This window comes from Urocampus carinirostris, chromosome 7, assembly GCF_059441175.1.
Source record: "Urocampus carinirostris isolate Australia breed hairy pipefish chromosome 7, RoL_Ucar_1.0, whole genome shotgun sequence".
NCBI lineage: Eukaryota > Metazoa > Chordata > Actinopteri > Syngnathiformes > Syngnathidae > Urocampus > Urocampus carinirostris.
Window position 1 is genome coordinate 17,668,127 of NC_142355.1, and position 26,074 is coordinate 17,694,200.

Here is a 26,074-nt window from a genome sequence, read left to right on the forward strand (position 1 = left end):
AATGGTGCCATTGCATGTTTCTGTGCCAATGAAAATACCCCCAAAAAATAATTGCACAAAAATGGAGATCAATAAACAATATTTGAAAGCAAAAACTTTGCCGCTGCTTTATATAGTTTTCTGCTGGAAGCCACAAAAGCAAACGACAACTCGATTCTGCTTTTTTGCTGACACTGCATACTGGTGGTTACTCCTTTATGTCCAGACAATAATTCAGGTGGGTGCTCACTTCATAAATGCACTAAAGGATAACAGAAAACAGCGTTGGACAACCGAGTGTGAGTCTTTTCTAGCCTTTTCGCCACCATGTGGCTCTTTTTTTTCTGCAACACGCACACGTCTGACTTCTGCACATCTGTCATGTTGACACAGCTGTGGCTATGAAAGGGAGACGCCAGCTCCAAGCAGTAGACGTGCTCTATTTTTCTTCACTCAACTCTATGAAAACACGCTCCTTCATTTGATGCTAAAAGGTCTGAGAGGCAGCAGCGGCCATTAGCAGGGCTTCAAAGACGAACATGTGCATTGCTGAACAATATGTTTTCTTGAAATCATTTGGGACGCAATACAGCAGACCGCAGTCCGTTCTGCATATTTCTTAAAGACTACTACTGTAAATTCCAGAGTACCGAGCACACCTGATTAAAAGCTGTATGTGCTAATTTAAGGAAGGATTTTTTTGTACAAGTTGCACCAAATTTTAAACTGCAGGCTTAATCAGCTATAAAAAAAGAACTCATTCTAGCCAATTTTTTACATTAAAAAAAATTCAGTGGGGAAATGTCTAGTACAGAAAAGTACACACTGAACACACGGTTATTTGTGGACTGTCCACAACTGTCAAACTTAATAAATTAGCACAGCAGCCGTATATGCAAGAAGGCGACACGGTGAATGGATGGTTAGCACGAAGCCCCAGGGTGGCGAGGTCCGGGGTTCAATTCCAGCTACCAGCTTCTCTGTGTGGAGTTTGCATGTTCTCCCCGTGCCTGTGGGGTTTCGTCCGGCCATTCCGGTTTATACCCGAAAAAACATGCATGTGGGGTTAATTGGCCGGAATGAATTGTCCCTAGGTGTGAATGAGTGTGCAAGTTGTTGTCTTCATGTGCCCTGCGACTGGCGGTGGGCAGGTGTCTTCTGCCCACCGCCCGAAAATGGCTGCGATGGGCTCCAGTACTCCCGCAACCCTAGTGAGGATAGGCGGGGCACGACGACAAAAACAATCTCCAAACAAATCGCAATGTACTGTACAGACTAAAATTCAGAGGCCCACATAGTCATAGGAGGCCTGTCTCCCCCACTGTAAGATTGATATGTGCTTTTCTTTTAGATGATAATAATTGGGTTCCTCCATGCATTTGAAATGCCCCTCTTGAAACTGATGTCTAGCAACGGGTTTCACTTGGTCTCCTCTCTATTACTTTGTCATGTACGCAAGAAATGGAAGAACTTAAGATCAGCCGCATGGCAAAGCATGTGTATAGTCAATCCAGTATATTGAGTTTTGCTTTAATAAAGTTTTTTTTGTCACACTCCTGGGTATAATATCTGTTAATGCCAATTTTATCAATATTGACTGCTGCCCTACATTATTAAGATTGACAGCAGTGGAAACAAAAGTACCAACTTGTAGTCTGTAATTTAAGGTGTACATTTGAATGTTTGCACCACAATTAAATTTCCTTACTTTATGGATGGACGTCTTCTCTCCTTTCTCAGGTCCCTCTTCAGAGTCGGAGCAGACGTAGGCGTCGGAGGGGTTGAGCAGGGGAGCGGGGCGTGGCCGGTGCAAGGGCTGGAAGGTGAGCTGGGTGGTGAGCAGGCTGCTTACAGCCCGTAGCGAGGTGCATGTGTTGGAGGGCAGAGAAGGGTCAGCCAGCAGGTCAGTGATCAGTCCATGAGCTTCGCCCATCACGGCAATGTCCACCATGACACTGGTGCCTGATGACTGAAATGGGGGAAGAGTTATAAATGCTGAATTGGGGCAAGCACATATTTTTGAAGTCGCTTAACATTGTTGTGAATATTCGATGGCAAAAAAAGTTCATCCGCACCAGATTGTCACATGCTTTGTTGCAATGCCTGGTTTGACATTATTCACTAGAGTACGACTGATTAATGTGCAAATTATTACAATAAGGGAATTATGATCATTCAAGACATCTGCCTAAACCACTTGTAAATGACCAATCTGAAAGGGTGCAAAACCAAGCGAAAGGAATTAAGCAACATTCTGAAAGTTCTTCACACCGTTTACCTTTGCCTGGAAATCACCCTTAGGGCCACATTTGACCCTTGGGGGGCAAATTTGAGACCCCTGCTCTAGCTTTTGTACGCAGAATCTAACTACACACTAAAACCAGCGAGACAGATTTACATATAAATGGACTAGAGGTGATTATTCTCACTGGATTGAATTGAATTATCTTTATTGCCATTGATATCAACATTGTAAAATATCGTATGCAAAAAAATAAAGCACTCCACGGTAAACATGTAATAAAGACTGAGGGAAAAAAGAAAAAAGGCTATCAGGAGAAAAGGCAGAAAAAATATTTACACCATAATGCTTCTGACTAGCCTAAATTGTAATAATAGTTCAGACCTTGCGAATGAAAAAGCACCATAATAGCGTAATGAAAAGAAGTGCAATAACATTTAGCAGCAAAAAAAGAAAAAAGAAAAATAAGTTACACGGTTGATGAGTGGTTGGCGCAATTGCCATAGGGTGAGGAAATCCAGGGTTCAATTACAGCTACTGCAGCCTCCCCCTGTTGATTTTGCATGTTCTCCCTGTGTCTGTGTGGGTTTCCTCCGACATTTCAGGAGAATTAGCTGGTCCAAATTGGGTGTGAATGAGCGAGGGAGTTGTCTGTCTCTGTGTGCCCTGCGACTGGCTGGCAACCCGTTCACGGTGTCCCCTACCCACTGCCTGAAGATTGCTGGGATCGGCTATAGCACCCCTACAACCCTAGTGAGGATAAGCGGCGCAGAAAATAGACTTTGCAGGGAGCAGCCGTTGATCACTGGCTCACTGATTTAATTCTAAGCATAGTTTGAGCTATTGTAAAAAACAGAAAGGGCAACCAAATTGCAAGAGTGCAGTAGTAGCCTGATTTGACACGCTTGTAGTTTTAGACCAAACAAAATCCGTCTGCTGTTGTTAAGCACAGCGATGCTTAATGACTGGGCTCATTAGCAAAGTCCTAGCAAAACAGGATGGTTTTCACCCCTCTTTAGGGTAGAGGCTAACTTTCACCTCTTCCCGTGAGCTCGCTTGCTCTTTGGGTAGCTTTTGGCTGTCGGTGAATATATTTACAAGACTCACCGTCTCCCCTTTTGTGAGCTCAATGTCATCAGATTTTCATGCCCGCAATGTCACATTCCCGTTCACACCGGCTGCTAGACAGAGAAAAAAAATGTTTATGCTGGCTTAAATATCCTCGAGCTGACTTGAACACAACACGTTTTTGTGTGAGTGCTTTCCATTCAGCCCGACATGTGGGAACATTTCACATGTTATTTCCTCACATATCTGTTTGATCGGCGTACATGTGAATGCAATCTCCAGTTGTTGCCACTTTGGAATTATCCGGCTGAAACGCTTTGTTTTCCAATGAGGTTGTTGTTATTCTTTATAATTCGGTTTCCACGCTGTCCACGTAAACGTAGACAACAGTCTCAGGCTATTAAGAAGCTGATTTGAGAGTTTCTGAAGGAGAAACACTGCTGCTCAACATCTGCTTGGGAAAAAGAAAACAATGACCCCTACTGGGTCTCATTTCTTCACACACTCTTGCACGCACCGGCCATCTGGATAATATGCTCCACGGATAAATACGATGAAAGTTTCCCATTAAGTGGTAAAATTTTCAGGTCAAACGAGATCGAGAATGTGCTATTACAGAAATCCCATTATCCAGGGCCGTGCAGTCAGGGGAGGCAGGTAAGGCTGTGCATCACCTGTCTGCATGGAAATATACATTTAAAATACTTTAAATATTATATATATAAATAATTGTGGATGTTCATTTTAAAAATCTGTGATTTTCTACATTATATTAGGAATGTTGTTATTACAGCTAGTATGTAGCGTATTACTGTGCTGAGCATGCGCCGAAACAGAGTGAGACATTCAATTCTCTTGCCTCAAGGCAGAGGGCAATAGTGAGAGCAGCGATTCATATTTGTCGCACACCTCAGCCCCAAGAAATAGAATTAGTGATAGTATTAGCAACCTGACAGCAAGTCAAGCCATCCAGTAATTTTCATCTTGTTGCAAGTCCTTTTTTTCATATTAGAAGCTTATCAAGGATCTATTAATGCTTTTATTGAAAAGCAGCAGCGCATAGACTTCATATAATCCATCACAAGTTACAATAAGACAATCACAAGAGCCAAGAAGAGATCCGCAGGCTCGAGAGCGTTCTCCATTCGGGCCCCGGTGCTGTCGAATGCTCTTTCCCCTGAGATTCGACATGCAACCTCAGTGGAAATGTTTAAATCTAAACTTAAAACACACTTGTATTCTATAGCATATGAAAAACCTATATTTTATGTTAAGAATATCTGTGTATTATTTGCCCTCATGTGGGTTTTAGATCAGAGGTTGGTGTCATAATAGTCTGTGGTTTACAAAAAATTGTGATCTGTGCAGCCCTTTGAGACTCTGTGATTAAGGGGAAATAAACATGACTTGACTTGACATACAATTATATGTTAAAAGTTTAAAATTTTAAGGACTGATGCTTGTTGCATGGCTTAATTTTGAACTTTTTGAAAGCATTCCAAACGGTTTACAAGCTTAACCTGTCACTTTTGAAACCATGACAAATGCACTTTAAGATTTAAAACTTACATTGTGACGTTAGATTTTTTTCCCATCACAAATCAAATCAACTTTTTTAATGTTCCTTAATATATATCTGTCATTTTTTTCACTTTTCTAAAGAGGTCAGGAACCACTTCTAATCGTCCGTTTGCTGGAAGAACGCTCAGTTTTTATGCGGACAGAAAAATACAACTTTAAAACTGTTAACATTCAGTGTGTAAAAGAGCGACAAGCAACAACAACGTTGTCGGCAAAATAGGAAGGACCAATCCTGCCGATGTAGAAACACGTTTATAAGTACCTACAGATACATACCATATAAAATAGAGAACAAATAAACACATAAATCAATCATTTAATACCTAAATATATTACATAAATGCAATTTAATCATGTACTTATGGATTTTGTCATTTATCTATTTCGGTTTTTGTTTTGCTATCTACTTGGTTGTGTATATTGTGATTTGTTTTGTCATGTATTTTGTCACATGTCAAACTAGCTGAGCTTTTCACCTACTGGTTTACCGACAAGTTCACCAATCAACAATCCTTTTTCCACTTATCAACCCATAGGCCAAAAGCTCAGACAACTGGGCTTTGTTGTAAAAAAATACACAACGAAATAAATACCAAAATTAGTAAATATTAAAATAAATGACAAATTGCATGAATAAATAATTACATTGCATTTATGTAATATATTTTGTTATTAATCCTATTAATTTATTCAAATGTCATATTGATAAGATTATAGTTTTGTAGACGCTCAAAATAAGGACAGAATACATGAATGGATTTTAAACTTGCAAGAAGAAAAGTAAAGTAAAACAACAAAAACAGTGTACAAAATTAGTCAAAATAACAAACTGGAATCACATACAATCTCCTTCGCAGGGGTCCAATATTAAAAACAAAATAAACTAAACACATAGATTTGTGCGTATCTATGGATGTATACATGTCTTTATACATATGGCAAGATCGGTACTCCATAGCAAAGGCTACTCCCTTGCATCATTCAGAGTAGAGGTGAGATCGGGCCTAAAAATTCCGGCCCGACCCGGGCTATTAAAGCCTGGCCAAGTCCGAGCCAGACAAATCAACTTGATTTGATGGACCAAGCCCCAAGCAAACACAATTTTTCATATATTATATATATTATATAATATATATATTATAATATATATATTTATATTATTTTTGCTTTATTATTGTATTGTTCTCAGCTCAGGGATGCTGCTGGAAATGTGAATTTCCCTTTGGGGATGAATAAAGTATCTATCTATCTATCTATCTATCTATCTATCTATCTATCTATCTATCTATCTATCTATCTATCTATCTATCTATCTATCTATCTATCTATCTATCTATCTATCTATCTATCTATCTATCTATCTATCTATCTATCTATCTATCTATCTATCTATCTATCTATCTATCTATCTATCTATCTATCTGTCTGTCTGTCTGTCTGTCTGTCTGTCTGTCTGTCTGTCTGTCTGTCTGTCTGTCTGTCTGTCTGTCTGTCTGTCTGTCTGTCTGTCTGTCTGTCTGTCTGTCTGTCTGTCTGTCTGTCTGTCTGTCTGTCTGTCTATCTATCTATCTATCTATCTATCTATCTATCTATCTATCTATAAGGAATCTGTAAGAGGGTGATTTAAGTTATTGACATTTCAGGCCCGAAATTCTGGACGGGCCATGTTTAGGCTCCAGGCCTAGGATCAGACCTCTAATTCGGAGAGTGATGCCTTTCAAACAAGGTTTGAGAGAGTAAATTAAACGTTTATGCTTTAAGTGCTGTGCAAATATTTGTGTTCAATTACTTGCTGCAACTTTGAGCGATGTTAGCCCCCAAGAACAGGCAATAATCCCACTACCATGCTTGCCTATGCTTGCAAAATGATGAATGTGCAAGGGTTGTATTTGCCTTTGTTGATATATAACATTTAAACAATGAACAGAGAATCAATAAAGTCGTTTTATGATCAGCTGACGGCCAAGCCAAACAGCAGGCAATGCGTGAACATTCTGTTGTGACACAGATGAGCAATGGCGGCAAAGAGAGTTTATTTTTCCGTGTGAACTCGCTGCGCAAGAGCGCGTCAGTAGGCGTGTACGGGGGCCCGTTGGCCCTGTTGGCCCGTTGGCGTGCACAAGGGCCAGGCCTCGTCAAAACAAATCATTAGCTCTCACTTCAGAAGCTGTGTTTGTGAGCACTTGCAGTTTTCGCTAGCACGTGTCGACGCGTATAAATCTTGTGCGCGCACGTCACCACTTAATTAACATGGTTGATTCCAAATCTTTCAGGTCAAGTTATTTATTTTAAAAGTGTTTAAATGTCCTCTTAATGGGCTTTTGAGATATTGTGGTAAGAAAAGTGCAAGAGATATCAATGAATTTTAAACTTGCAAGGAGAACAGGGAGAGAAGCACTCAGATGAAAAATTTCCATCTCCATCCTAAGGCCTTCCTCTGAGCCCTCTCTTTTAATAAAATCTTAAAGGTTAAAAAAGCAGATCAACTCTAAGACATGTAGCGATCAAAGAATGGCACCATGATTGGCCAAAAGCGGCAATGATACATTAGTCAAAACAAGGAACAACATTAATAGTCAGAATAAAGAACTGGTATTCTTTGAAATATCATTTGAAGGTCTCCAATATTAAAAACATATACTTATCAAAATGCTATAAACGTTTACCTTCAAGCTATTACATCTCAAGCGTATTGCAAGCTCAGTAAAAGGCAGTTAAAAATATATAAATAAAAGGATAATCTAACACTTAAATCAAATATTACAATTTGACAGGGAAAACATTGTATTGAATATTTGATCGTATGATAAATCATCTAGTGAGCAAAAATTGATATATGAACATTGATATGTAATTCCCTGTTTCAATACATTTTTGTGAGAAAACCCATCATAGCGAGTGCCATTAGCACATCATTGCTCGCTGCGGGTAGATCACGCGTGTCGGTGTAGATGACAGACAACCTGCTAATATCATAGCAATTGTAAGCATGACATTGCTTGAAAAAACAAATACTTCCTTTTCAAAGAACCTCCATTTTGACCATACCTAGTGACAGTGTGATTCATGAAGGACGAAAAACTCAAACTAGACCAGTTTTTGCCAGGTTTTTCCCTCCCCCCAAAAAATCTCTTTATTCCTTGGACGATTTAAATCTTGGTGGGCCAGTGGCGAGCTGCACCAGACCAGGTTTCCAACAAGGACCTAGTTGGTCATAGAGCTCCACATCAAGGCTACAGTAGAGAATTGTATCATTCCTTTCTTGTTGACTACGGACTGAAGAACTTTGAGAGCCAGCGAATTGGTGCAGCTTCTGTGTGGTTCGTTGTGTTGAAGAAGGGCATGAGCCAAAAGGTAAAGCTCTTCCGTTACCAGTGAATCTACGTTCCTACACTCACCTACGGTTACGAACTGTGGGAAATGACTGAAAGAACAACATCTCGGATACGAGCGGCTGAAATGATTTTCCTCTGCAGGGTGGCTGAGTCTCCCTTAGAGGTGAGAAGCTCAGTCATCCAGGAGAGATTCAGCATCGCTGCGTTGAGAGGAGCCCAATGACGTGGCTCAGGCATCTGATAAGGATGCCTCCTGGACGTCTCCCTTGGGAGGTGTTCTGGGCATGTTTCGCCAGCAGGAGGCCCTGGAGACAGCCCAAAACTCGCTGGAGAGACTGTGTCACCAGGATGACATGGTAATGCATCTAGATCCAATCGGACATGCTGGATGGAGAGTCTGGAGAAAGGAAGGTCTTGACTTCCCTACTGAAGCTGCTACCCCCATGACCTAACCTTGAAAAAGTGTTATTTAATAGATGGATCCCTGGTCGAAACTGCACATTTTTTCTGTTCAATAAATTTGAGAAGGGGGATTTTTTTCATTATTTGGTTCACTGCTTGTCATCAGGGTGGATTGGGCGTTCTTAAGTCAGACCAGTTGAGAACCACTGCACTAGACAATATGCGTCATTCTCAAAATTTTCAACATTTAATCAGTCCTGCCTACGGCTTGTAGCTTTTTTTTCTATTTGGCCCTTACATCTGTTTGACTTCTACACTCAAATACATGCTGCTTGTGATATGTCTTTTTTATTTTGGGACATGTTGTCATTTTTGTGTAACTAAAATAATATGTATTATTGGAATGCGCAGAAAGTGGTCGCCTGTTTGCTTTTTACGATCCAGTCCTCATTGTGCACTTTAAACATCTTGGCTCTGTCATCTAAACAGGCCATCCATGGATCTTGCAGTCAACGGATGGTGATGTGTGGGATCGTTGGAATTGTACAATAGTGAGAAAATAGTGTGCCCCGGGAGGGACATAAACGCTAGGACAAATGGCCTCAGGGGCCCATTGGGAACGAAGCCAAGTGTTTGATCTGACAAGTAAACACATTTAAATCCTGTAAGTAAGAAATTATTTGTCTTTACAAGGGTGGTGCATGATTTTTTTTTTACCCTCCCTCATAATCTTACAGAAACGTTTGACTATGTCGACCAACAAACCGGCCAGTAGAAAAATATGACAAAACACTTGCATTCTGTGTTTACTTTTCCCACTTTCAGAGCCAACTCACGTTCATAAAACGGCCCTGAAAGAATTAGCTGAAGAGTTCAGCATTTAGAAAAACAAAGCCTTGATATGGTGTGAATCATAGCTGAGGGCTAACGCAAAGCTCCCTCTGGATTTTTCTTGTTCTTAGCCAGACTTGTCAGGCCAAAACTACACCCAGCACCCGGCTTCCAACTTCCCAAGTCCTGAATGCAACTCTCTTTAGGAGCGTTTAGAAACGAGCAAATCCCTCAGACTCTGCTGAACGGTTGCGCTGCTGTGTTCCGGCCAAATTTTTTTTTCATGTTTTTATTCAAGCACTGGAACTTAAGTGGACTCAAGGCAATCCAAATTACTTCAATATCATGTCAAAGAAGTGACACTTAGTCCAAGGAAGGAGTCATTTCTGACAGATTTTAGGGTTGAAATTTTGAATTGTCAACTTTTATTCTGAGGTTTGTAAAACTAAATTTGAAGTTCACACTCCTTCTAGATTTATGGTACCAGTTGAAGGAACGTCGATGAAAAGATACTCTTTGGACATTTTAGGTCTATGTGAGACCAGATGAAAAGCTAACAAGCACATGTACGTATGGTGTGGGATTCTTGAAGCACAAACACATTAAGGCCTCTGTACTAGGATGTTGCCCAATCTCAAGCAGGCCCATCACAATATGCCTCAGTGCCTTGGCGTCCAACATCACAGTCATCTAGGCCTATGCACCAATCTTAGAACACAGTGACAAAGAAACCGAAGACTTTTATGCCCAGGTTTAAGACATAATATACAAAGCACCAATGAAAGATAATTGGTGTAAATGCTTATAGCGACTGGAAGAAAACATGTGGAACAAAATCCATCCTACAAACCAATGAAAAAGAACAGAGGCTTCTTGAACTAGATAGCTACCAACACTTGGTGCTGGCAAACACTCTTGGCAACTACAAGAACTCCAGAAAATGAACCTGGCACCACCCGGATGGAATCCACCATGGTCAGGTTGACTACATCATGATTCCACAATGTTTCAAAAGTGATCAAGACAGCAAGCTCATGCACCTATCCAGGGACCCTTGTGGGAAGCAATCACGAACTGGTCATGGTTGCCTTCCGTGGGTTACAGACAAAATTGTCTAACAGTGCGACACAAGGCGACAACTAAAAAAGAAAAGAAACAGCCCTGGATGAGCAGCCAAGTATAGAGCAGTCAAAAAATAGAAAAATCTTAAGAGAAGCAAAGAGGAAATGGATCGAAGAGCAATGCTTGGAGTTGGAAGAGTGCATCAACAAGAACAATTTAAAGAAAGCCATCCAGATTGTAAAAGACCTCACACAAACAAAACAGGAAAAAGTCAACAGAATTCAGGACAAAGCAGGGAATAAGCTAAATGAAGAAAAACAGATCATAAATAAATGGACAGAATACTGCTCCAAACTCTACAACCACTCGACATAGGGAGACCCTAAGGTCCTGAAGAATTCTGGCCCTATCTTCAGAGAAGAAGTGTATGCAATGATTAACTCACTGAAGAACAGAAAGTCTCCAGGAATTGACAACATCCCATTAGAAATCATGAGAAATGGTAGTGAGCAAACTATAGACATTTTGACAAAGATTTGCAGAAAGATCTGGCAAACAAGACAGTGACATGGACAAAATCGCTAGTAATTATGCGACCAAAGAAAGGAACCCTCAACTATGCTGCAACTACAGAACCATCAGTCTCATCAGCCATGCAATTAAAGTTAGGCTAAAGCTCCTACTGAACAGATTGAAACCACAGGCTGAAAACATTCTAGCCGAAGAACAGGCAGGTTTCAGGGAGGGAAGGACAGATTTTTAATCTGCGCATCCTATGTGGGAGGTTTCAACAACACCAGATAAAACTATCACATTTTTGTTGATTTCAAGAAGACGTTTGACAGAGTATAGCAAGACGCTTTATGGGCCATCGTGCGGAAGTACAACATGGGCAGACCATTGAACAACTGTATGCCAATGCCAACCAAGAGTGTGATACTGATCAATGGTACCATGGTTTCGAACAAGTGTTGGTGTGAAACAAGGCAGCATTCTCTTTCCAACTTCTTCAGCACTTTCCTGGAGAGGATCATGTCCAAAGCTCTAGAGCAGGGGTCACCAACCTTTTTGAAACTGAGAGCTACTTCACGGTTACTGAATCATACGAAGGGCTACCAGTTTGATACGCTCTTCTGAAATAACAAATTTGCTCAGTTTGCCTTTAGTTATACATTATTTATAATGATTAGTAATACTCACCTATGTAAAGACACTGATCATGTTAATGATTTCTAACAATGATTATCAAAAATGACAACAAGGTGGGAAACAGATATCAATATTCAACACTTTATCTCTATTAATCACAGTATTTGTTACATTTTCAGATGATCACTTACATCACTACATTTTAGCAAAAAATATCCCATTTGCACAAGCCACTGACATGCCCTGTTAACAAATCATGAACTATGTTGCAACATGTTTCAAAAAGTTAACAATTATGTAATGTTAAACAAAATCAACTTACATATTTTTAAATATGTAATACATTTTTTATTTCACATTTTGAACTAATGGCCAAGTCTGTGTTATGTTTAACAAAATTATAACTTTTAAATGTCATGAACACACTTTTAAATTGAACACAATTCTTCAATATTTTAATTCAACTTTGCCATGGCACTACCATGTTGTCACTGACTACATCTGGTATCCGTCCTTGGTTAGTGGGAAGACTGGCATTGCATGCTGTTCACCAGTGTGTTGTAATCTGGTGTGTAACTTGACACTGCAACTGTGAGTGAGTCTCTCAGATGTGCATCAGTGAGGCGTGTTCTGTGTTTGTTTTTGATGAAGTTCATGTCAGAAAATGCTGATTCACAGAGATAGGTTGAGCCAAACAGGCTGGCAACCTTCATGGCTGCTGTGCATACTCCACTGTACTTCTCTGTGTCAACAAGGCGCCAAAAGTTTGGTGCAGCCTGGTAGGCTTTGAGATGGAGATCATTTTGCAATGTTATAATTTCAATCTCCACCTGTCCAGCATCCAAGTTGAACGTTGCACTTAACTGCTCAGCAAAGCATGTTGTGTCCCCATTCATGAAAGGGTTGGAAATGAAGAACACACATGGTTCAAGCTGATGAAGGTCACAAAACCTATTCTCAAACTCTTGCCCAAGTCTGTTTATTACTTCAATGTACTTTTCTGCCACTTTTTCAAATGTCTCAGATGCAGAAGCATTGTCTTTCAGCACTGACTGCACAGAGGGAAAGTGCAGAACTTTTTTTCTCTGTAAATCTGCAGAGAATGCATTCATTTTGGCTTTAAATGCATTTAAAGCACTTATCATATCGACAACAGTCTTACCTTTGCCTTGCAGCTGGCAGTTCAGGAGGTTTAATTTCCCAGTAATGTCCACCAAAAATGCAAGGTCAAGTGTCCACTCTGTGTCCTCTAGCAGTGAGACATCTTCGCCTTTGGACTGCATGAACTCTTTGATTTCACGCAAAAGAGACAAAAAACGATGCAAAACTCGTCCTCTGCTGAGCCATCTGATTTCTGTGTGTAGCAGTAGGTCCCCATATTCTGCTGACATCTCCTCTAATAGTACCTTGAAAATCCTGTGCTGCTTTGCTTTGGAGCGGATGTTGTTTATGATTTTCACAACGGGAGTCATCACGTGCCCAAAGCCGATCACTTTCGCACACAACGCCTGCTGGTGAATGATGCAATGGTAATGCAGAAATTTGGGGAAGTCTGGGTCACGTTTACAGTGAGCGATGAAACCTGTCTGTCGGCCGACCATAGCAGGAGCCCCGTCTGTTGTCACCGCTACCAGCTTTTCCAATGGCACCTTTTTCTGCACGAAAAACTCCTTCACCGTGTTATAAATGTCAACTCCTCTCGTAGTTGTCTTTAAGGGCAGTAGTGTCAGGAGTTCTTCTTTTGTGGAGAAATCATTAAACACCATCCGGATAAAAACCAATAACTGCGCTGTACTGCTGCTGTCCACGGACTCATCGCACTGGAGGCTAAACCACTTGCACTTCGCCAGATCCTGCTCCAACTGATCGACCAAGTTACTGGACATAGCTGATACTCGTCTTGCCATCGTAGATGCCCCCAGTTGGACGTCGGAAAGAGTGGAGATTAGGTCGCTTCCATTTTTCTCGTCTTTAAATACAGTGTTAGCAATTAATAACATCGCTTCTTTGACAACTTCTCCATCTGTAAATGCCTTTTTTTTCTTGATCAGAAAATGTGTAGCTCTAAACGAGGCTTCGGTTGCTTTTTGTGAGTTTTTGGCCGGCCTCGTAAAAAAAGACTGTTGCTTACCCAGAGCGGTCTTTAGCTCACGGGCTTTTTCTGCCCGTAGGGCGCTTGCAGGTGGATATTTATCATGGTAGCTTTTGTGACACGTATTGAAATGTCTCTCCACATTGTGCCGTTTTGCTGTCGCCACGGTCGTCCCGCAAATCAGACACACGCAGGTTTCTTTTACAGTCGTAAAAAAGAACTCCTCTTCCCATTCACTGTGAAAGAGATACGTTTTCTTTCTTTTTTCTGCCATGTTTTTGGGGTACGAAAGTGCATACAGCGCCCGCTAGCTTACTCTCCACATCCCACAAGCTCTACTTTACTGCCCATAGGTAAATATTGTGCGCGTTAACCTTAAAGTATTTTTAAGATAGTATTTTTTAAATCTATATACATACAAGTGTGATTAAAAAAATAATAGCAACAGAACAAAATTAATTTTTAGACGCAGCTCTCTATGAGATGTGCTATTTTTGGAACAGGCCCGCGGGCGACTCATGTGGTCCTTGCGGGCGACCGGGTGCCCGCGGGCACCGTGTTGGTGACACCTGCTCTAGAGCAACATTAAGGTACAGTCAGTATTGCGGGACATAACATCACTACGGGCCCGGTCACACAGCCGTTTGCGTCTGTATCGCGGGTAAAATTTTGCAATTTTTTTTTGCCCGTGGTTGCCCGCGATGGAAAATGCGCAAAATTGGCCAACTCGCTGTTCATCGGTGGTATGCCCGCAAAACAGACGCCGGCGACTGTTCCGCTGCCGAGCCGGGCTGTAGAAATCATGACCGCTCAAGACACAGTCCCGTGAAGATCAAGATTTCAAGCTATGGCACCGAAGAAGCCAATATGTTATTATTGTAATAATTTTTCATTTTTATTTTATTATCTTGTTATGAAATGAAAAGAAATGTCAAGAAATAAAAATGAATTAAGACGAGGTCACTACGGTGACGGGGATCCATGTTCACCCCTTGACGTCTCCAGCACAACTGACGTGTGCTCGGCAAATCGCGCTGTATATACGCGGAGAAAGGCGTTTGACCGTCACACGCGTTACACACGCTAATTCACGTGATAACATCGCGATACAGGCGCAGAACAAACGTGCTATGACCGTGCTCCACCCACGATTACCCGCTAAAATTTCGCGTCCTACCCGCGTGTAACCACGCCCTGGCCGCGGCCGTAGCACGTCGTTCCGTGTCTGTACCGCGTCATTACCTCGTGTGTACCACGTGTGCCGCCCGCGGTTACACGTGGTCTAAAGTTTTGAGCAGCGCAAAACTTTTTCGCGCGGCCAACCGCGTGTGAATTTCCAACCGCGTGTAAAGCACGGCTGTATCTCGTCTGTATGGCGATCTCAAAGCGTCCAACAGCGTCTGCTTGACGGGCAGAAATTTCTGGCCGTGATTCAGCCTCGATACGCCCGTGAAAGGCTGTGTGACCGGGCCCTAACATCCGTTTTGCTGATGATATTGCCGGATTGGCAGGAGAGAAACAGGACCTAGGTGATTGTGAGTATAATTTCACGTAGTCATGTTTGTGTCGTGCTGTTTTGTCCTTCAGCTGCATTGAAAACTAGCATTATTTTCTTCTTCGCCAAACAAGCATCAGAAATTAAAATGATCTAGTTCTGTGTAAGAAACTTTGTCATTGTCTTCTCTAAAAATGTGTCTGTTTTCAGCGTCTCGTCTCTTTCATAATCTAGACAATAAAAGATGTTTCTTATACTTGAATGCTAGTTATTGCCTGGAAAATATGGCACGGTGACATGCTTGGGAGACTATGGACCTAAGGGGCCGGTCACACAGACATTTGCGGCTGAGTCACGGCCAGAAATTTCTGCCTGTGAGGCGGACGCTATTGGACGCTTTGAGATCGCCATACAGACGAGATACAGCGGTGCTTAACACGCAGTCGGAAATTCGCGCGCGGGTGGCAGCGCGAAAATGTTTTGAAGTTTTGCGCTGTTCAATTCTTCAGAGCGCGGGTACACAGCCTTTCACGAGCGTATTGAGGCTGAACCACGGCCAGAAATTTCTGGCCGTGAAGCAGACACTGTTGGGCGCTGTCGGACGTTTTGAGACCGCCATACAGACGAGATACAGCAGTGCTTTACTCGCGGTCGGAAATTCACACGCGGTTGGCCGCGCGAAAAAGTTTTGAGCTGCTCAAAAGTTTGAGCACGTGTTAAACCGCGTGCCGCACACGTGGTCAACACGGGGTAATGACGCGGAAATGACGCGGTACGACGTGCTCTGGCCGCGGCCAGGGCGTGGTTACACATGGGTAGGACGGGAAATTTCAGCGGGTAATCGTGGGTGGAGCATGGTAATAGCATGTTCTGCGCCTGTATCGCGGTGTTATTACGTGAAATTAGCGTGTTACTCGTGTGACAGTCAAACGCCTTTCTCCACGTATATACAGCGCGATTTGCCGAGCTCACGTCAGTTGTGCTGGAGACGTCAAGGGGGTGAACATGGATCCCCGTCAGCGTAGTGACCTCGTCTTAATCCATTTTTATTTCTTGACATTTCTTTTCAAGATAATAAAATAAAAATGATGCCATAGCTTGAAATCTTGATCTTCACGGGACTGTGTCTTGAGCGGTTATGATTTCTACAGCCTGGTGTTATCCGAGAAATGCATCCCTGCCGAGATTTGCATCCCCGCGCTACTACAACCACTTTTACCTAGTTTTATCTCACTTTTAGGGAATGTAATGGCGAACATATAACCAAAACCACTTCGTCTTGCATTTGTTGGGAATGTAATACAACTTAAACCATTCCGTCTTTGTTTTTGTTGTGAACGTAATCGAACGGTAATGCACACCGTATATAATATCCTCCCCCCCTCGCGTGAACGCGCATTCTGCTGCGCTTCCAACAAAAGCGATCGTATTCTATATAAAACGCTTATTAAAACAATAAAGCGAGCTAATTATGACAATTGGGAGATCCTAGTCTATATAACGCGTTTATTTAAACAATAAAGTGCGATCGTATTCTACAAAATGATGAAAAAAGTCAAAAGCGATCGCAGCAGAATGCGCGTTCACGCGAGGGGGTGGCGGGGTGGGGGTGTTGCGTAGGAGTCGGATTTGGGCACAACACCGGCTTGGGAGCTTTTATACCCGTGGTCCACACGAGAAAATGACGCAGAAATGACGCGATGAGGAAGCGGAACAGTTGCCGGCGTCTGTTTTGCGGGCATACCACCGATGAACAGCAGGTTGGCCAATTTTGCGCATTTTCCATCGCGGGCCACCACGGGCAAAAAAAAACCCGCAAAATTTTAGCCGTGATTCAGCCGCAAACGACTGTGTGACCGTCCCCTAAATTATTAAACAATCAACCTCGGTCTCAAAATGAACAAAATTGAATGACATCATTCTTGCAGAGAAGAAAAAATGTAATGTTGTCCCTTTTCAGATGCACTGTATGATATTTCTTTAAAAAGACGGAGTTCGCTGGGTGCAACAAACTGTTCATGAAACATTCACTATCAATTATGATTCAATACAATTTGGAAAAGAAAGTGTTAGTTGTTGATGCTTTAACAAATTGCTCACCGTTCAACAATTTGATATATAGCAATACAAAAGTAAGAGTATTCAACAAAGGGTGTTGTATTTTGGGCTTCTTTAATATTGCATTTTAGAATTAGAATTAGTCTTCTTCGTCATTGATTACAATGTAGTGCGCATTATTCCCAACAAGATTAGACACGGGACTACAGGATAAACAGGTCATTAAAAAAAAAAACCTTAATTGTTAAGGTATTTCATCTTTTTTTTCTCATTACAGTATATATGATTCAATAAAAATGGACAACATCAACTAACATTCATTTTTGTCACAACCCTGTACTCAGGTTTCTGTTTCTTCCAGGCTCAACTTTTCTCCTAACAGCTCTTGTCACTTGTCTTGACTTCCCTCCTATCATGACTCTCCCTGTCGCTATTTAAACACTCAGTCTCTTTGGCTCTGTGCTGGTTCATTTTACTTCTTGTCACATCCCAAGCAACCTTGTCTCAGCCTTTTGTCATTCCAGTGTACCGAATCGTTGTCAGCCCTTGTGGATCACGAGTACTGCCTGACTGTGTTGCCTCTCTACCTGACCTCCTGTGTCTAGAATCCCACCTGATTAAAACACCACCATTACTTTACTAGGCTGTGTCCTGGACTGTCCTACCGTGCTACCTTGTGGGTTCGAGACATTGTTCATGTTTCTATTACCCGAAGTCTCTAAGAACATGGACTCTTTTCCATTTGTGCTCTACCAACTGTCAAAATACAAATTGCGGTTTGGAAAATGAGTGCGGTGACGTGCGACATGCTGGCGAATGTAAAGTGGTGGAAACCAATGAAGGCCGCATTCCGGCAGTTCAAGAGCCTTAGGTGCAATGCAATGTCGGCAATGAGATGTGGCCAAGCTGCCTCCGTGGGAAGCAAGAGCTGCCAGGGGATAGCAGCATTTAGACGGGGACTCGTTCCAACAAAAATCTCAACTGTTCACACTTGTCGCTCGAAAGACCCCCACGAAGTTCCACAAGCTATGCAAAATGACCGATAATCAAAAAATGCCAGAGGGGACGTTCGACTGCCAAAATTTATATGAACTACCACAGGAAATGCGATAGCAAGTCATGGGAGAGTCATGATGGCACGGTCTGAAAAAAGAATTAATGTCACCATCCAACAACAACTTTGTAGCCATCTAATCCCGCATTTTCATCATCACCTCTATTAATTTTTGACTCTTGATAGCAGGTTGCTGAAAAAATGCACGTTTAATTGCAAAGAGTGGTGCCAACAGACGTCCAAAGACATTGGTTGCCCACCGTGTCAACCACAATTTTTCCCCATGGCTCAGTGGAAGCAAAATAGATTCATAATGCCCAAACATGGAAAAAGTAATGGCTACTCTGTGTTCTCCAAAAGCACATGTCCTCCAATGTCCTTCATGTAGTCAAATCACAAAACTGTAATCACGCAAAAAGTCTGAGAAAAGTGTAAATTACCTAAATTTTAACTGAAGGAATTTGTTTGGTGTCCTTTTGTTACAGGCAGCAAGGCGGACGGGTGTGCGACACAGTTCTAAGGTCATGAGTTTAAACCTTCCTGTGTGGAGTTTGCATGTTCTCCCGTTCCTCCGGACACTCCAGTTTCCTCCCACAATCCAAAGACATCCATGTCTGGTTAATTGGCAGGTCCGAATTCTCCCTCGGTTTGAATGAGAGAGAAGAGATGTCTGTCTTTGTGTCCCCTGCCCACTGCCTAGCAACCAGTTCAGGGTGTCCCCTGCCCACTGCCTAGCAACCAGTTCAGGGTGTCCCCTGCCCACTGCCTGAGGATAGCTGGGATAGGCTCCAGCACCCCCGCGACCCTACTGAGGTTAACCGGTGCAGCTAATGGATGGATGATTTTATCACAGAGTAAGATTTTTTTTATAAGTTGATGATAAGATACTCAATTTAATGGGACATTGTGTAGTATTTAGAGCCTCCTATTGGTACAAAAACATGCATTCAGCAAAAATACAGTTCTTTGAAAAAATATTTTGCCAACTTCCTGATTTCTGTGTTTTTTTGCATTTTTATCATTGGCAAATGTTTTAGATCATCATTTTTTGCATGGATGCGACCTATATCCGATCTGTTAAAGTTTGTCTGACCGGCACATATGCGATTTTTTTCACACCAGACTCAGGCCTCTTCCATTTGTGGTCTCATATCCAGTACATATCTGATCTTTTGGAATGCAAATTCTGTGTGAACAGTTGATACGCATGCACGTCATCGATAGGCGGGAGGAAGCGGAAAAATCAACAACCATGGCGGACAAAAACACGGACAGCATTCCATGGAGGGAAAGCGAGGTTCTGGATGTAATTAATATTTGGGAGGACAACTCTGTTCAGCCTCCAGTAGCACAATAACTTTCAATTTGCTAGATATACTCCGTCGTCAGCATCCATGAGTTCTTTCGTAAAGACTGAGAGAAATTGCGTGTGACGTCACGTCTACTCTTATGCGCATGAAGGACACTAGTGGTGTTCACACTGGAGATAGCATAAAAGCCACAGGAGAGCACATACAAATTGCATTTTGTTGGAAATGTGAACAATCTCACAAAAACATCGGAGTTCATCCAAAAATCATAATTGAGCGTTATGTGTTATGTGTTATATTAAAGGCTAGGTACACACTAAACCTTCAATATAAACCAGAGACTACCCAAGGAATACATTTTTATTCAATGTTTAAGGCACAAAATATCCAAAACTTATCTGACCCTACGTGAAAAGTAATTAGCGCCGGAACCTAAAAGCAGGTTGGGCCATCTTTGACAGCGAAAACAGAAATCAAATGTTTACGATAATTGGTAATGAGGCTGTGGAGGAATTTTGGCACACTCTTCTTTGCAAAATTGTTTCAAATCTGCAATATTGGAGTGGTTTTCTAGCATGAACTGCTGGTTTAAGGTCACACCAAAGCATCTCAATTGGATTTACATCTGTATATTCCGGAACATATCGTACTAACAACATCGAAATAACATGTAGTTTTAGGAATGCACATCAAATTGGTAGCCTTTCCCGTAAACAAGTAACATAAAAGTAGCTCAATTTCAAAAAGATTGGTGACCCCTGCTGTAAACCTATGACACAATGTCCCAAAAAGGCACTGATGCGGGAGTATACTTGACTCCCTTTCCACTATAAAATCGTTTTTTGGTGATTTCATTTATTGATTTTGGAGATGACAAATGTTTGAAGATTGGATACGTTTTGTATTCTGCCTCCGTGTGCCTATGGGGATTCCTGTATCGGCCAACCCACCTGTGATCCCCGGGAGCCTCTTTTGTGTTCCCAGTCCGAGCGGGGTAGAATCTGTGAGACAACAAAGACAAAAGCCATGTCAAATCCCTGCAAAGTTACAACTTAATGGACATAACACTCATTGGCTACAACAAAAGGAACACTTTTACATGCAAACAATGTCAACTTGGAAATCAGTTTCAACAAATTTTCCTTTTCAAAGTGTATTATAATATGTGAAAAGTACTGCTGAAAATAGTAAGAGAAGTAAAAAACAACGTAATATTGACTGTGAACTGATTTCCTTGTCAATCAATATTGCATGTGGAGATAGAAATACATTTTTGAAAACACACTACACTGGCCCCTCTACGTTGAAGCTACTCAAAAAAAGATACATTTGTCATAAGGGACATCTTTCGAGCAAAAATCTTGCCCAACATATGAAAGAAAATCCAAGTTTCAAGAATTTCCAGATGCTACTTTGTGCTCATTGCCAGCATCAACTCTTCCCAGTTAGCACATGCATTTCCTGTCATAAGACACCTGATCTCGCGCACTTTTTTTATTGCATTGCATCTTCTTTTTGTGTCTCGTTTGGTGACCATAGCCATGAGTTCTGGAAAATGAAATAATAAGATGTTTTCTGATAAATAGAGGATGTCAATTGAAATAATGGAGGGAATAACAGACATTCCGTGAGAGTGGTTCTGGAGTGAGAGCTAAGCAGTGAGATCGGTCATCATCTCCAGTTTGTAATATATTAAAATATAAAGCAATAAAAACGATCTTGGCCGTGACTCTTCTTTGCAAAATGAGAACCAACCTGCATGACCAATCAACAGCTAGTACCCTCCGATATGCCTTTTTTCTCTTAGATTGGTCAATATGCATTTTTGGGGGGATTCTGTGTTGTGTACTTTAAATTTGCCGAGCATAAAAAAGTTAACATTTTTTTGTATTTTATATTTTTTTTAAGATTTTAATTATATTTCCCATGTTTTCCAATTTGAATGTGTCTAAATGAAAATGTAAAGTTTGTGAGTAACTATAACTAATTACCTTTTTAAAGTAATGTGTCCCACACTGTCTATGACACGTGTCAAACTCATAGCAGGGGTTAACTGTGGCCCACCCCTTTATTTTATGTGGCCTATGAGAGCTTAAAACGTCTGAGTGTTTAAACATAAATTGTTTGAAATAGTTCTGATCAAAAACTAAATTTCCCACAATGCCCTTCAACTACAATACCCGCGAAGTGATTGCTCAGCGTTACTACACGGAAGTAATAAGTAATAAGTAGAATCGAAAAATACATTTACCCCGAAGTTCCCAGATTTTGTTCATGTTTATGAAATATTATATATGTGTAGCAACATGTTTTCAATGCAACTGTCATATTTATGACTTAATAATGAATACATTCAGAGTTATTTTACATGAAGGAGTAGTGTTACATTTATTTTATTTATAACTGACATCAGGCCCTTTGAGGAGAGCCATTACGCTCACGTTGGCACTCGGTGAAAATAAGTTTGACACTACTGACCTACGAGATAGTACATTTATTTCATTTATATCATCTTATTTTTTTATTACTGTATTTTTATAGTCAATTACTATTTGAATGTATTTTAGAGATCAAGAAGATTTTATGACGAGGGTTAACATTGATGATTTTTGGGGGACAAAAGGATAAATTGGTTTTCACTTATTTCTTGTGAAGAGAATTAGTTCAAGATATGAGAAATTCTAAATATGACCTCAGTTCGGAATGCATTTATCTCTTATGTAGAGGCCACTGTATTCCTATGCCTTTTCGAGATATGAGCTCAATCTGGAACAAATTAATCTCGTATGTAGAGGCTACTGTATTCTTAGTCCCTTTAGGGCTAAGTGTACTACAAACACACATTTTCCACTAAGCACAGATTTCTAATATAATTTCGCAGTCAGGTTTGGTTTACTTTAATTCCTACTGGCTGTCTGAGGTCTGGTGGAGGCGGGGTATCTGATTACAAGCCACTGTGTCTTCTTCAGGCCATTTTTTCTCAAATTCTCAGGACTCACTGCCTGCATTAGAGACACGTGCAACAGCTGAGTCACAATGGAAAGAAAAATCGGATGTACATTCTGTCGGCTCTCTGACAGCCTTGACAAACATGTACCAAAGGAGAACGTCTCAATGCAGGCACCAAACGGATAATTCAGGTGTAATTGAATGTGTCACCAGGGCTTATTGAGTTATGCCGTGCCGTGGGCTTAAAGTGACTTGCGCTGACACCATTCTGATTTGTCTTCTTTTAATGCTGCTTGACTCCAAACAAGACACAAACGTTCTGACTTGCGTGCAAATAAGCTTGGTTTGAAAAATAAAGAAATAAAAACTGAACGCAAAGACATCAATTTCTAACAACCATGAATCACTAGGGCCTTTTGCCTGCTGGGTAAACACCCGCATAGAGAATGCATCTAGATTTTCCAAATAGCAAGTGACAGCGTTCGGTGTATAAACAACAGCCAAAACTGAAAAGTCAATCCAAAAAAAAAAAAAAGTGAAACATGAAAAAGTCAAGTCAAGTTTATTTCTATAGCCCTTTATCACAAGGAGTCTCAAAGGGTAATACAGACCACAGATTATTGCAAACTACATACTATTATTACTCCATCCCCTGATCTAAAATTTACACGAGGGCAAGGAAAAACTCAATACCTCAATATAAAAAACAAATATTTATTCATAATTTCCTCTGAAAGACAATTACAAATGGAATTGTACAAATGAATAAATAACGATTAGTGAAATTAATTAGGTTTGTTCATTTAAATAAATGCTTAATATATACTGTCATCCTGATTCAATTAAAACTACTGATAAAATATCGAATGTAATCTATTGTAATTTTAACAGGTGAAAAGCAAAACAAAGTTAAAAAGTGCAATCCTGATCATGCAAGAACATCTACAAGAAAAAATACCACCGTTTATAATAAGTGTAATAGTACTAAAATGAGTAATGTTAAATAAAAAAAAACAATAGAATAAAAATAAAGAACTGAATCAACCCTCATCCCATGTCAATGTGAATTAAGGGTCATTCACAATACATGGATTCCATAAAATGAAATATACATTTATTTTACTTTATAGTCTCCCTAAAGATGCAGACATTTTTAAAGGGACAACCTGAATTATTAGACCACTGCATGCTGGTGTATTGTGTAATCAAACTGAAAACAAGTGCTAAATATCACAAGAAAGAATACAAACTACAGAGACTCAAGTGACCAAAATGCAGATGTTACTTTTTATTTCTTAGCCCAGCCTTTCTTAGGTTTCCGTGTACCCGTTGTGATTAGATGGTAGATGGACCCATGTGGGGGAGGCAGGAACTGCAGGCAAAAGTTCTTAAAACGAAGACGGTATGCATTGACAAAATCAGGACTTGAGTACCAAGAAAACACGGGGTCACTAAACAACAATACACCCATACAAGTCAAGTTTATTTGCCCTTAATCAGTCAATGGGCTGCACAGACAACAGATTATTGCAAACTACAGACTATTATTACAACATCCCCTGATCTAAAACCTACCCTTCATGTAGGAAAAACTCAAAACTTCAGCATGAGGAAAATTAAGGTACATTAGGTAAGCAGTGATGTGCAGTCAGGGGAAGAAGGTGAAGTGGTGCCTCACCTGTCAACTTAGTTTAAAGAGCCCTTATGATTTATTTTCCTTGTGTCTATCTGCTTTTATCTTACTTTTATCACAGCTATTTGGAGCAGAACACACGAGTTTTGAAGAACTTTTCAATGATTTTCAGAAACCCTGAAGAAACAGTTCCTTTAAAGTTATTTATCTTTTGACTTGACCATTTACGATTTTTATTTTTTAATTGCAGGATTTTCACCGTATATTATGAACATCCATCCATTCATTTTCTGCGCCGCTTTTCCTCACGAGGGTCGTGGGGGTACTGGAGCCCATTCCAGCTGACTATGGGCATTGGGCGGAGAGGCACCCTGAACTGGTTTCAAGGCAGTCACAATATTATGAATAATAACATATACAATATAAAAAAAAAATTCAAAGAACAAAACTGGAAGTGAAAAAATGCAGGGAAGGAAGCAACAAATCAACAAAATGTCCAAACAAGAAACCGGAAACAAAAGAACAAACTTGACAAAGTTAAGTCAAGTCATGTTTATTTGTGAGGCCCTTTAATCACAAGGAGTCTCAAAGGGCCGCACAGACCACAGAATGTCAAAGCCTGATATGTCGCTTTGTTTTTCACTACTATGATTTACCATTCAGCCTGCTTTGTAACGTTAAAGAGCATATTATTTTATTAAACGTTTATTTTAGATTTCCAAAACCATACAGGAGTTCAAACTGGAAATGGGAACTGCAATGGGCAGAGTAACAAAGAAAACCCGTATCAAACAAACCTGGCGTGGTGATGGAATGAAATGACGCAGACCATGACAGAAGAACTAAAAAATAACATGGCAAAGTATGGTTTCCAAACAGTGGTTGGACACAGGTGTGTTGAAATTGGACACACCTCTGACCAGTTTCAAAGCCAGTTATGTCAGCTCCCTCCAGGGGAGCCAAGTGTCATGTAAAATAAAGGAAAATGCAAGAAAAATGTGTCCAAAAAATGTAAAAATCGGGTTAGCACAGGCGGCGCAGTGGTTAGCTCGTGTGCGGCACAGTTCTGCGGTCTTGGGAACCTCCTTTGTGGGTTCAAATCCAGCAACCGGACTTCCTGTGCGGAGTTTGTATGTTCTCCCCGTGCTTGCCTGGGTTTCCTCGGGCACTCCGGTTTCCTCCCACAATCCAAAGACATGCATTTCAGGTGGATCGGCCGGTCCAAATTGTCCCTAGGTGTGAATGAGCGAGCGAGTTGTCTGTCCCTGTGTGCCCTGCGATTGGCTGGCAACCAGTTCTGGGTGTCCCCTGCCCACTGCCCGATGATTGCTGGGATGGGCTCCAGCACCCCCGCGACCCTACTGAGGATAAGCGGTGAGGCTAATGAGATGAGATATTTTGACAGGACAAAAGTTACTTAAAAAAAAGAGTTTATGAAGTTCCCACTGCATGGCAACCAGTCCAGGATGTCTCCTACAGAGGATAAGCGGTGCAGAAATCGGATGGATGTTTATAAAGCACAGTACTTTTTTGTTGAACAAATTCTCGAGTTTGTAGATAGGTTTGGAGAAGGTTTTAATGTATTTGATAAATGAAAAAAAAAATACATGTTGCTACTATGCAGATTTTAACCATCGTGGGTCCTTTTGGAACGCAACCCCAAAAAAACGAGGGATGACTTAATTATCATTATATTTGTAACATTTTTGTTTGGCGATAGTTTGCCCGCCCCTGGAATAAGAGTGCACATTGAAAGATGGTAATTCAACCACACGGTAAAAAGCCTCATTTATTACTGTACATTCCCCGTAAAGGGTGGCCAATTAGTCGCTTC

The 26,074-nt window shown here is 41.0% G+C and overlaps 2 protein-coding genes across 3 annotated transcripts in view; both read right to left on the reverse strand.

Annotated features, from left to right (window-relative positions):
• Positions 1-26,074, reverse strand: part of LOC148362505 (cGMP-inhibited 3',5'-cyclic phosphodiesterase 3A-like) — a 146,369-nt gene that overhangs the window by 41,059 nt on the left and 79,236 nt on the right. The window contains exons 2-3 of the mRNA XM_088339937.1: positions 20,609-20,659; positions 1,688-1,948 (exon numbers count right to left, since the gene is read on the reverse strand). Coding sequence (XP_088196063.1) covers positions 1,688-1,948; positions 20,609-20,659 — 312 coding nt within the window. The remainder of the gene's footprint in view (positions 1-1,687; positions 1,949-20,608; positions 20,660-26,074) is intronic.
• Positions 11,558-14,314, reverse strand: LOC148362506 (general transcription factor II-I repeat domain-containing protein 2A-like). Of its 2 annotated transcripts, none has more exons than XM_088339940.1 (2): positions 13,781-14,314; positions 11,558-13,618 (listed from the first exon to the last, which is right to left on the reverse strand). In XM_088339940.1, the coding sequence occupies exons 1-2, from the start codon at positions 14,013-14,015 to the stop codon at positions 12,168-12,170; spliced, it is 1,686 nt and encodes a 561-aa protein (XP_088196066.1). In that variant the 5' UTR covers positions 14,016-14,314; the 3' UTR covers positions 11,558-12,167. The 2 variants fall into 2 exon arrangements, with proteins under 2 accessions (XP_088196066.1, XP_088196065.1); XM_088339939.1 differs by having other exon boundaries at positions 11,558-12,742; positions 12,812-14,314.

Coding starts and splice junctions, on each gene's coding strand:
- LOC148362506 (XM_088339939.1), bottom strand. CDS start 14,015: ATGGCAGAAAAAAGAAAGAAAACGTATCTCTTTCACAGTGAATGGGAA. Junction 12,743..12,811: donor CTGCCAGCTGCAAGGCAAAG/GTAAGACTGTTG, acceptor CATTCTCTGCAG/ATTTACAGAGAAAAAAAGTT.